The sequence below is a fragment of the Physella acuta genome, unplaced genomic scaffold (genome assembly GCF_028476545.2).
Source record: "Physella acuta isolate Inbredline_101_S28 unplaced genomic scaffold, ASM2847654v3 ptg000872l, whole genome shotgun sequence".
Classification (NCBI taxonomy): Eukaryota; Metazoa; Mollusca; class Gastropoda; family Physidae; genus Physella; species Physella acuta.
Window position 1 is genome coordinate 319,421 of NW_026732389.1, and position 12,875 is coordinate 332,295.

The window sequence follows — 12,875 nt, forward strand, 5'->3', positions numbered from 1 at the left end:
GGAGCGCCCTACACTAGGGATGCAGGAGGCTACTACTATTGACAACTAAGCACACGGATCCACAGCGTCAGTGTAACTGGTAGCTCCATAAAGTGCCACCAAACGCTCCTGACACTTGGCCGGCGACCGTGCAATGTTGTACCTTACCATTGAAGAGGATAATTAACGTGCACTCAATGTTTTCATCCAGCACGTCGGTAATAGTGAGGACAAACCAGTATCTGTCAAATTTTAGCTCCCACAATAAATTAAACTCATGCAGCTTCATTAAATGTTATTCCTGTAAAAATTGCACTTTAGCTGTTCTTTAAGCTCCTGCCTATAGACTTTACAAACATGTAACTATTGTATTGAACGTTAGTTTAAAACTAGTGTACCTTTTGCGCGTCTCTCAATTACAAGTTACATTTCATGCCCCAATGAATCTGGAGTCATTATAATATTGGTAAAATAAATAAGGAGCCATTTTTCTTGGTTGGTTTTTGTTGGTTCCTTACATAAAAAACTCTTTTAAAAAATCAACAAAAACATCAACAAAAACATCGACAAAAATGTCAACAAAAACAACAACAAAAACAGTCACCAAACGCCAACAAAAATGCAATAAAGTTTTTTTAAAAATAAACCGGGAGTGATCTCCCCTAAACTTTCTCGAATACTTTTATATAAAATAACAGGGGTTGGGAACTCGGACTATAGACATGATTTTTAATCCATTTTAAATATTTAAAGTTTTAAAAATAGAATAAAATCTCGTAGACAAAAGAATTGCACACCAAGTGAACGCTAAATAAAAAAGTGCATAATAGTGCGCAATATTATTAGTACTTTAAAAATTTACATTCGTTTTTTGAGAAATAGGAAGTAGCGTAGATTACTACTTCCGGTCAACGGAAATGACTCAAAATTTAAAAGAAGGTAGAGAATTAGATCTTTTACTTACATGTGAAATTTCGTTTATCTATCTGAAATAGTACTCAAGTTATAGGCTTTTGAAAATTTCAAAGTAGGAAAAGTACCACTTCCGTTTATCGGAAATCACTCAAAAATTGATAAGGGTCTACGATTTTGATAAAATACTTATATATGAAATTTCATCAACCTAGCTGTAACGGTACTCAAGTTATCGTGTTTACACACACACACACACACACACACACAGACACACAGACAGACACACAGACATACGGACAAGATTGCAAAATTATGTTTTTCCGTATCAGTGAGATGTAAAACGTCGAGATTTGTAAAAATCTCGATTTTTTTTTTTGCACGATTACAATACTTTCTCTATACTTCGTATATACGAGAAAGTAAAAAGCCAACATAATAACCTAAGCATAAACAATTCATGAACAACCATTCAAACTAACGTCGAAAAGTCAAAACAATCTTTAAGAAATCTTTTAAAGCGTTGTTTAATAAAAAACAATCATGATTGACAAGTTTTACTCAAATAACTTGAACAACCAAATTTTCAGACCAAATCTTATTTATCAGCCACTTTTTTCACACAGGAACTTATAAGTTCCGGGCTGCAGATAAGAATAATCATTCATTTTGAAGAATCTATTTAGGGTTAGATAATCTTCTCCACCCTGATAGTTGTCGGGATTCGACTCAAACCAATCAAGAAACTTGACGGGTTCCTTACTGAACTGGAAGATCCATGTACCTTCCTGGGCCTTGTCAGTTCCAGAAATCAGCAGACCGTCAGTCCTGGCTCTCCTGGCAATGTCCTGGACAAACTTGTATTCGCCTGCGTCGTTGATTTCTACCAAGTACATGCCGTAGGACAAACATACACTTTCAGCTTGATCCACGTTTGAGTAGTAAAACTTGGAGAGATAATACTTGTTTCCATTGTACTTTTCAGCTGATTCAAACAGATTACCGATGGGTGTTGGGTACCCATAATCACAACTGAAAACTTGAAAAGTGAGAAAAAATATGACAAAGTTATTTAAGAGGTATGAAATGAAATAAAAATAAATTTTAAGAATTTGAACTGTTTTTATTTATAAAAGTAAATTTAAACATAGAAAATAAATGTGAGAGAAACTGTGAGTGCTGGACAGTAATTATAACCCGACTGTCCAGCGATCTAAATATAGCTCCCTACCTCTTAAACAATACGATTTAATTAGATGTAGAGAGGGAAGGAAAGAGTGCTAAGCTTGTGGTTTTTGTCAGAGAACATTACCACATGTGGAACTTGCCAAAATCTGAGAAGGCTCTAAAACATTACGACATGTGGAACTTACCAAAGCGGAAAAGGCCCTAAAAATTACGACATGTGGAACTTACCAAAGCCGGAGAAAACCCAAAAACATTACGACATCTGGAACTTACCAAAGCCAGAGAAGGCGTGAAGCAACAGAGCGATGAACAGCAACATTTTGGTCGAATCTCTTCAGGAACAGCCGAGAGGATGTATCCTAATGGCTGTGTGGACTATGTTTTATAGTAATACTGTAAATTAATTATGCAGTTTGCGTGTCTGCAACCGATGTTTATCTGGTAATTTCCAATTAAAATAAAACCAATTAAAAATCGTTTATATGCAGAACATTAAAACTATTTACTTGGCCAAGGAAAATGTGTTAACCAAACAGAATTAAACAGTCTAGTTGGCCAAGCGAGCGTTTGGCCAAAACAATATTGCAAAGACTAATTGGCCACGAAAATAATTGAGAAAATAAAACTGACAGAGGTCTGTTATGCTTTATTATCCCTATAACTATTTGGCTTAATTTCTTCTGACCAGCATATTTTTATATAAGATTATAACGTGTGATCTTAGATCATTGAACAGAAGCAGTAGCCAATCAATAAAGTTAAATGTGTATGGTCGTAAAATACAGTTACTAGATTTTAAAAAGTTTTAATTTGAAAGAAAGCGTTTGGGGAGGCCAAGTATTATTGAGAGATGGGGAATATTTTCTTATCTTGTGTTGATGTACTTAGCACAGTGATCAAACCCAAAATGGTGTATCAATTCGCCCATTCTTCTCACCACCTCCCCCCCCTCCCCCGCCGTCAATACACCAACCTCTAAATCCGTTAGTCTGGTTTGAACGATTAACCTAAAGACTAGAAATTACTGAACCATGCAGAGATAACGCATGGGTAAAGCGGCATTTCGATACAACTCTACCAGATGAGTATACACAAATGAAACATTTGCTGACACGTGCCTGAAAAAGAGACACATGGTGTTCACTGATCACTGAGATAGAATTTTGTGTTCTCTGGTTACTTATACTGGGCTATTGAAAAAACCTCTGTGATGTAGTTTCATGTACTGTAAACTATTGACAAAATTTACTTAATCATCAGTATAAAATTAATTTATTTTAAAATGTAAGAGGTTTTTGTATAAAAATAAAAAAAAAAAAATAAAAGCTTTTTTGCATACAATAAATATCCCCTATTCTATTCACCGGCCGTGAAAAACTAAGCTTATACTTCACTCTATGCGATTGTCTTATTTACCCTTTACATTTTTCCAAGAAGTTCCATCTTGTCATCAATCAGTCCATTTAAATCTTTTTCCGGGTGTGTTTTGACGATGTTATTTGTCATGTGCCTTTTTCTCGTATAAGATGAACATCTGCCGGGGCTCTAAATATCTAATTTAGACCGCGACTAAATTTTCGTAGAATTCATTTAATCTTTATTCCGATAGTTTTTGCATAGTTACACTTTTGTTTGAGAAAAATCATTAACAAAAAAATCATAGTAAAATTATTATTTTAGTAAATTTTACAAAATATCATTTTGTAAATATAAAATGTTAAAAATATTTTTTTTGCATATAAAAACTAATAGATAAAAACAGCCTATTATTTTTCAGTGATAGAGGTTTACAAGCTTAAAAGGTCGTCCATTTTGTGAAACCTAATTTATTATAAGTTTATATTTTTGGGTTCATTTTTATTCGAAATCTTCACTTTTATTTGAATTATATTAAAATCAATTGAAGGTTACTAGATTTAGTTTATATTTAAGTTACTTTCTAACTCAGTTAATTAGTTTTTAAAATAAATACTATCCAGTCCACGCCTCCCACACCCAACATCCCATTTTAGAAATGAAAACACAATTTTGACACTAAAATGACAGTAACAAAGTAAAAAAAAAATACTGGCTTCCTTAAATGAAATCTTTGATCTTTGAAATTGGTGAGAAATGCAAAATTATAATTTTTTTAAAGTATCCGTATTTTATAAAACATAAATGATTATTTGTATTATATTGTTCTCCCCAGTGTATTGGGCCGGACAATAAACTACAAACAGAAAGAAAAAAAATATTTGAAAGAATCACACATTTTGCTGAGGACTTCTGTCCATGTTGTCCTTTAAAAAAACTAGGTCTATATCCACGACACTTTATTCTAAGGTAAATTAAATTTTTGTGTCTTTATTAACTGAGCGCTTTTAGCACGTGCAACCTTATTTGCATTTTGTTTGACTCATCATGCGGACAGGCTTCAACTTCCTGCATTGCTCCCCCACAACTTCTAAATGGATTGCTGCGTGCGCCGCGGAGCGTTAAACGTGTAATTCCACACCAGTAGTTACATCACACATGAGCTCGCTGGTGAAATGGGCAGTGACAATATTAGAACAGACCCGGTTTGATGAATTAAAGTAACATTTTAAAACCCTGCTTCTCTGGTTGTTTACTTTGGCTCCTTATAGAACATTGTGCCTTCACAACACTTTGACACAGTTTGACTCCTTATAGGGATCGAACATTTTTCATCCTTGTAGCTCGTAGACCCGTTAATTTCAGTTAGACATTCGCATCAGCGAATCAGATATATTTAGCGATGAAAGCTTTTATTAAAGAAGGTCGCTAAAATAGTAAGAGATCGCATGCGCGACCAAAGCTTCTACTTCTAGTAAAAATAGCAAGTTTGCTTTATTTTCTTACTTCAGTGCATTTTAAAGCTTGCTATTATAAAGATTTTTATATTTGTTTTATTATAAATCCAGAAGGATATTAAAAGTCAAATTTCTTTAAATTCTTGATATTGACCTTTCGCACGATCTCAACATTCTACACCCGTTAATGTTAAAGTGTGAATGTGGTAAACGAAGAAAAACGTCATAATATCTGTGAAATATTAAGCATGATAACAAAAACATCATTAATTTTCCTAGTAAACTAATAACACCATGTTCTGACTCCGTAACCACAGAACACCATGTACTGTCTCAGGGCCAGAGAACACCCTGCACTGTCTCATTATTTAAAGAACACCATTTGTCTCTGGTGTATGCATGCTTCAGCATATTTTTTGTCTGTTTAGTCATCCTATTTTGATGTAACAAAATAGCGAATTACCCAAGCGTTATCTCTGCATGGTTCAGTAAGTTCTAGTCTTAAGGTTAACCATCCACACCTGATTAACGAATTTAGAAGTTGGTAGATCAAAGGGGAGACGCGGGGAAAAAAAACAATAATTACTCTCAGATTCCATGTTGGATTTGGACCCCTCTGATAATTATTTCAAATTGTATGTTTTCCCGAAAGACTTGCTCGAAGGCCGTTTCCCCGAAGGCAGTTTTCCGGAATAGACTTGCCCGAATTTGAAATTAGCCCGAATGGACACTTGCACGAATGAGACAAATGCACGAATGGACACTTGCCCGAATGCATACCGTTTTCCAACCAGAACCTGGGTCGTCTAATACACACATAAAATAAAGTGACAGTGCCTTTTTTTTTAAGTAGGAGCATTGGTCTCTAAATGTATTAGAGATTTCACAAAATTTGAACTTTAAGGGATCAGTTTTCTTTTTATATAAAAACTTAAACGATCGCATGTATTAAGCTGTTTTTTTCTGAAATCTCGTGTATCCGATAACAAATTACAAACATGAAGCGAAAAATAACACCTTTATTAAAAGTACCAGAAACTTTAGTCGACAAAAATAAAACATCATATTTTCTGAGAACATCTGCCCCATGTTGTCCTTCAAAACAAACTAGATCGAGCTACACTCTTGTCTAAGGTTAACTTAAATTTATTGCCTTTATTTAACATTTTAAGCACGTGCAACTTTATTTGCATTTCGTTTGACTCATCACGTAGACAGTCATCAACATCCCGCATTACTCCCACTTGTCTCAACATGGTTCATTGCGTGCTCATTCTAGTGTTAAACTTTTTACACTACAACAGAAGCTACATCACACATGAGCTTGTGGGTGAAGGGGAGAGGGAAGTGGCATGGTAGAGGTAGGACGCCATTTTGGGTGTTTATTTTGGCTAATACTGGAACACATTGCCAATACAACACGTCGCAACATTTCGACTCCTTTCAGAATCCACCATTTCTAACCTTGCCAGCGGTAGAGCCGTGGGTTTCAAACCATATGGTATGGATTTGGGTGGGTGGCAGTTCAGTCGTGTGACGACCAATGGTCTCGAGCCTGAGTTTCGAATTCGAAACTTTCGGGTTAGCGAGTGCGTGTGCGAGACCATACTGTCCCATCTCTGAACCTAACATGTGACCATGTGGACAGGTTTTTATCAATTAGGAAATAAAAAAGATTTTTTAAAAAATTTCAAGTGAAATTTTAAAATGTAGGCACTGTATACATTCAGTACATTTTAAATTCTGCAATAGTTTTGAATGGTGACAATGGATAACCAACACCCAATTTTGACTGGTGGGGAGGATATCCCGACAACTATGGAGACCACGACTACTAGATGAATGCTGGCTTTTATTGAAATTGCTGTGGTTTTAAGTTTTTATGTGATACGCGGTTGATCAAAAAATTAAACATTACTTCTTTTGTACCATCATGTTGAATAAAGCAGATGAAGTAGATTTTAGAAGTTTTTCTGATCACAGCATACAGAGACAGTGTGGTCAGTTCTATGCTTAGCCGTCTTTACTTTCACAAACTTGATTCAGGCGCCCATAGTTCGTACGGAACCTACCTTGGGTTACCAGTACTGTTCGGCTAGCAAGATTGGTGTGAGAAATGGTCTATTTATTGTAACTCTGCTGTAACTGTTTAGTTATTTTCGCTCGAAAGGTTAAGATACAGATACCACGAGGACAACACATGAAAGGTACACACAGTTGGAGAAAGCCCTAAAACATTATTTAGTGATCGACATACCAAAGCCGAAGAATTACAAACAATTCATTGTTGAAAACTTTAAAATCAACAGATAAAGAGGAAGGGAGGGTGGAAAAACATGTCATGGAGGAAATCCTTTGTGTAAGTGATGTGGGAGGTTGGATTGTATGTCTGGATGTCTTGTCTCGACCCTGTACGTCACTGAGAGCCAGAAAGAATTGAAACTGAGATGGGGAATGCTGTATTATTTGCTAGTTTTGATATGCTTAGCACAGAGATCAAGCTTAAAATGGTGTCCCAATACAGCCTTTTTTTATGGTACAACGTATACAGGTTTTCAGGTTAAGGGGAGAAGCTAGTCGAGAAGGCGCTATATATATATATATATATATATATATATGTATATATATATATATATATAAGGGGATATGCGCGGTAAAAAATCACATTTCCTTTTTTTCGTCATGATGGATTTCTTGCACTTTTGGATACTTTGACCATTTTTGTAATAAGAAAATAATAACGTTAAAGAAAATAAAAGTTATTTGTTTAAATTACCATTTTTATGACCCTATTAATTAAAAAATAATCAAGTTTTCCCAATCTTACAAGAGATCTAGGAAAAGATTTATATCCGTCATCATATTGCATTTGGCATCATTGGAGAGCTGGATTTCTCGTTTTTTTTATAATCTTAATTTTCATCATCTCGGAAACACCCAAAGCTTACAATCGGCTTTGCAGTTTACACAGATATGGTATTTTAGTGACCTACTTTTCGTTACTTTTGGCTGTTTATCTCAGTTCGCAGGTTTTTAAAACTTAAAAGCTTACTACTTTTTAAATTTATTAAACAATGCCAACCATATTTTCAGTAATTTTTCTTCATGCAAAAATACAACTTCGGTCACGAGGGAATTGTGATTGCTTTTATAGAAAAAAAGTATTTGGTAATTAATATGCAAATTTTGAAACTTTTGAATACTAAAAAGGATACGATATTTTAGACTGTAAAATTCTTACTATTTCAAAAAGGTTTAATATATACTGAAATATAAGCAATTTAAATTTGATTGCTAAAGGTGCATAAATAAAAAAAGCCTAAGCATTTTTTAAAGTATTGAAAAATTCAAAATTGTTTTCAACCCTTTTTTGCTGTTTAGTACTTTCTTGTGCCAAACATGATAAAAGTATTCATAATGCTTTAGATCTTAAATTGTAAAAAAAAAAGAAACCGCTTATATCATCTGAAAGTGAAGAAATTGTATTTTTTTTTGGTGATCTATCAGGGACGGTAATTAATACTTTGAGTTTGTTTATTCCACAAGACGTTAATTAAATAATAAGTTTGAAAAATAAAACTTGTTTTACAAAACTAACAATATTAATTTTTTAAAATCACTAATTTAGATGACAAACACTTTAAGAATATCACACTATGACGATCAAGTAAAGTTTTTTTACTATATGTATGTGTGCCAGGGGTCAGTCCGCCTCATACACACATACACAGACAGAGAATTCGTTTGAGCTTTATATATTAGATTCTATACCCTCCTTTTAACCAATGTAACAATGATTTTTGCCATACATTTAAATCTCTTTCTCACTCCCCCATTTTTTTTCTCATTGTTAACAAATAAACAACCCAAAACAGAAGATAAACTTAAGCTAAACATTATTAAAAATAAAAAACAACAACAAAAATGAAAAAGAAACACCCAACAATAACTACTCAAGACTAAAAACAAGAAGTCAAGAAAAGTATTCAGAAAGATTTTAAATAATTGTTTAATCAAAAACAATCATGATTTTTAAGCTTTTTTTCATTTTACCTAAACAACCAAATTTTCAGACCAAATCTTTTTTATCAGCCACTTTTTTCACACAGGAACTTATAAGTTCCGGGCTGCAGATAAGAGAAATCATTCATTTGAAAGACACTATTTAGTGATAGATAATCTTCTCCACCGCCATAGTTGTCGGGATTTGGTCCATACCAATCAAAAAACTTGACGGGTTCCTTACTGAACTGGAAGATCCATGTACCTTCCTGGGCCTTGTCAGTTCCAGAAATCAGCAGACCGCTAGTCCTAGCTTGCCGAGCAATGTCCTGTACAAACTTGTATTCGCCTGCGTCGTTGATTTCTACCAAGTACATGCCGTAGGACAAACATACACTTTCAGCTTGGTCCACGTTTGAGTAGTAAAACTTGGAGAGATAATACTTGTTTCCCTTGTACTTTGCAGCTGATTCAAACAGATTACCGATGGGTGTTGGGTACCCATAATCACAGCTTGAAACTAAAAAAGAAACATTATCTCAACCGTCTTATAAATTGGTATCATATATGTAGATTGAATGAATGTATGAATTGGATTTATAAGTAACTTTCAAATAAAGAGTAAATAGCCTTCCTTAAGGGAGGAATCTACTAGAGTTGCGTGGATATAAAATGGCGCTTTTTAACTCGAATATCACACGACTGAATTATCTCCCCCTCCCACTTTCCAAAGGATGAGAGAAAGAGCTTAACAAAGTCAGAAATTGCATTACAGCATTGCGATAGGTGGCACTAAATAAAAACAGAAAAAGGCCTAAAATGACACCTTGAGCTTACTAAAGCTGGAGGTACTAAAACATTATTACATGTGCAACTTACCAAACCAGGAGAAGGCCCTAAAACATTACGACATGTGGAACTTACCAAAGCCAGAGAAGGCGTGAAGCAATAATGTAATGAACAGCAACATTTTGGTCGAATCTCTTACGTAACAGCCGAGAGGTTGAATCCTAATGGCTGTGTACACCAGATTTTATAGTATTGTAGGAAATTAACTAAGCATTGTGCATACAATTAATGTCTGCAACCGCCGTTTATCTGGTGATTACAAAGTCAAATAGAACCAATTCAAAATCGTTTATTTTCAGAACATTAAACAAATTGGTTAGACAGGAAAAACGTGTTAACCAAACAGAATTAAACAGTCTAGTTGGCCAAGACAGCTTTTGGTAAAATAAAAATTATAAGACTCGTTGGCCAAGAATCAAACCAGCGCTACCATAACACAATTGCTGAGAAAATGTTAATAATAATAAACATATGAAATCCCCTTCCTTCACACAGACGATGTGTCAAAAATTTAAGCTACTAGATTTGCCGGTGTGCTGTGCTGAGTGTATGCAGCCCAAGGCTCCGGATTTCCTGGGCTCCAAAACTGAGCCACACGTAAAGGCCAAGATCTGGTATGTTTGATAGATGCTCTCACAAACGTCAGCTGTTTGCGTCATTTCTTTTCACATTGGAGATTATCCCTTCTGCAGCCAATTTTATCAATATACATTGAGTAAACCGTAATGCATATTTTACATCCAGGTTGACTTCAGTATCTGGCAAATGTAACCCAGTGTTAATTGTTTAATACTATATGACACTGCCGAAATGTTTCAGCTAGTCCTAATGACTACACAGACGGCAAGACAACTCTGCTAAATGTTTTCAGTGCTGTTGTTGAAGTAGAAACTCCTGAAGTGATTAATAGCTATAATTAGTCAAGTCTGTTCCTTGATAAAAAAAACTTTTGATATTTAAACGATTTTTTCTCTGTGTGGAATTCAATTTAGAAGAAATGATTTCGGCTCCTAATCGTATACCTTAGCTAGTAGGTAAAGGTAACACAAACAAAACATTATATGTAGATGGTACTTTAAACGCTATTAATGAATAAACAAAAAAGTGGGGGTGTGGTGCTATAATGATAACAACAGTTACATTTTAAAGACGAGGCATAATTTAATGGATCAAAGCCACTAGGTAATTAGCAACCCGATAATGGCGGAGTTTAGTCACAACGAGGCCCAACGTATAGGCAATTTATTGGCTATATCTTTCATTAATACTGATTATATCTTGGCCTACCATTTACCTACTGTCTATATATTATTAATCCAACATTGGATATTCAGGTGTCGATATTGTGGTGTCATTTTAAAAATGAGATGTGTGGTGAGAGGTAGCTTTGTTAAAATAAATAACTAAACTAAAGTTTAACTTAAATATAGACTAAATTTCATAACCATCACTTTATTTTAATATAATTTTATTATAACATGGTGAAGTCATTTAAATTGAAGACAATGCTCTTATTTGAATAGACAGCTTGAGCCAATTTCTGCCAAATGTTACCAGGTGTTTTACTCGTTCTGTAGATATAAAAACCTACATCAAAGCCCCACATCAGTAAAACGTTATCTCTGCATGGTTCAGTAGACCAATGTGCTAATCATATGGGTAAGCTTTTCACACAACAACCTTCAAAGCAAAGACATTAAACAGTGGGATGGTCTCCAGTATTTAGCACAAGAGTTAAACTATTTGAAATATGCTGGGCAAGGGCTTTGAGTTTTAAACTAAGACAACAAAATATAATTGTTCTATCGAAACTGGTAGCACATGGGGAAGATGTAGAATAGTTCACTAAATTTAGTTCTTGGACTTTCAAAATGGACATTTTAAGCTTGTAAACCTCTTTTACTTAAATATGTTTTACTGTTATTATTTATCAGTTTTGATATGATAGAAGATAATTATTCTTTAACATTTTTTGTTTGCAAATCTTATTTTAAAATTAATTAAATGGCAATTTTTTACATGATTTTTTTGGAAAATAATTTTGAGAAAACAAAAGTGTAGCTTTACAACACAATTGACCCTAAAGATTAAAGTTATTCTTCGTGAATTTAGACTCAGTTCTATCAGACCTTTAGAGGTCAAACCATAGCGGATGTTTATCATTTATGAGAACAAAGAACATGATAAAGAACATGACAAAGAACATCGTCAAACTAACCCCGGTAAAAGAATTAAAAATGACAAGATAGAAAAATGTAACGTGTAAATAAGGCAGGTGCATACCAGTGGCGGAACTAGAAAAAAAAGGCCCCCCCCCCCCGCAGAATTTTTTTTTGGGCCCTATATATATATATATATATATATATATATATGTATATATATATATATATATATATATATATATATATATATATATATATATATATATATATATATATATATATATATATATATATATTATTTATTAATTTATATATATATATATATATATATATATATATATATATATATATATATATATATATATATATATATATATATATCGATAGATAGATAGATATAGATATAGATATATATGGAAAACAAGGGTCGCTCTAATTTTTTTTTAATTTCCATCTGGTACACGAATAAATCAGAGGTTTTCCATCACACGAGCTGGCCCCTTTCAGTTTTCCAAGTGAGAAGCACGGACTCTCTAAATCTAGTCCAACACACCAAACTGGCGCCGATTTTTTAGGCTTTCATCAAAACGTTATCAACCGTGTGCCCTGGTTTTCAGAAGTTGAATTAAATGTTAACAATGTCGGCAGTTCATTTCTTGGATCTTAGGGCGCGGGTTTGTCCATACTACCAACTTACACGCCAAGGCATGCTGTAAGTCCCTCGGCGACGGCCCAGGTGTCAGGGGAGTCACGGGGCTCTTGGAGCTAACGGTTACATTACTGCACGGGTGATGGGTGCAACACATTATTTCTTCCGGCAAAGCTCCCCCCCCCCCTCCCCTCCCCCGAAAACAGTCTATCCTGGAAGAAACATTGGTGCGACACCTAATTAGATTTAGTCATCGAGTGTTGTAGCGAGACTTATTCCTAGTGTTGTGGAAACTTTTAAACGACTGTCTGTGGGAGCCAA

The 12,875-nt window shown here is 34.4% G+C and overlaps 2 protein-coding genes across 2 annotated transcripts; both read right to left on the minus strand.

Moving 5' to 3' along the window:
• Positions 1-1,403: 1,403 nt before the first annotated feature.
• Positions 1,404-2,439, minus strand: LOC131952416 (uncharacterized). Its single transcript, XM_059315049.1, has 2 exons — positions 2,353-2,439; positions 1,404-1,930 (listed from the first exon to the last, which is right to left on the minus strand). The coding sequence occupies exons 1-2, from the start codon at positions 2,396-2,398 to the stop codon at positions 1,497-1,499; spliced, it is 480 nt and encodes a 159-aa protein (XP_059171032.1). The 5' UTR covers positions 2,399-2,439; the 3' UTR covers positions 1,404-1,496.
• A 6,448-nt stretch (positions 2,440-8,887) lies between these two features.
• Positions 8,888-9,897, minus strand: LOC131952422 (uncharacterized). Its single transcript, XM_059315056.1, has 2 exons — positions 9,819-9,897; positions 8,888-9,414 (listed from the first exon to the last, which is right to left on the minus strand). The coding sequence occupies exons 1-2, from the start codon at positions 9,862-9,864 to the stop codon at positions 8,981-8,983; spliced, it is 480 nt and encodes a 159-aa protein (XP_059171039.1). The 5' UTR covers positions 9,865-9,897; the 3' UTR covers positions 8,888-8,980.
• Positions 9,898-12,875: the final 2,978 nt, after the last annotated feature.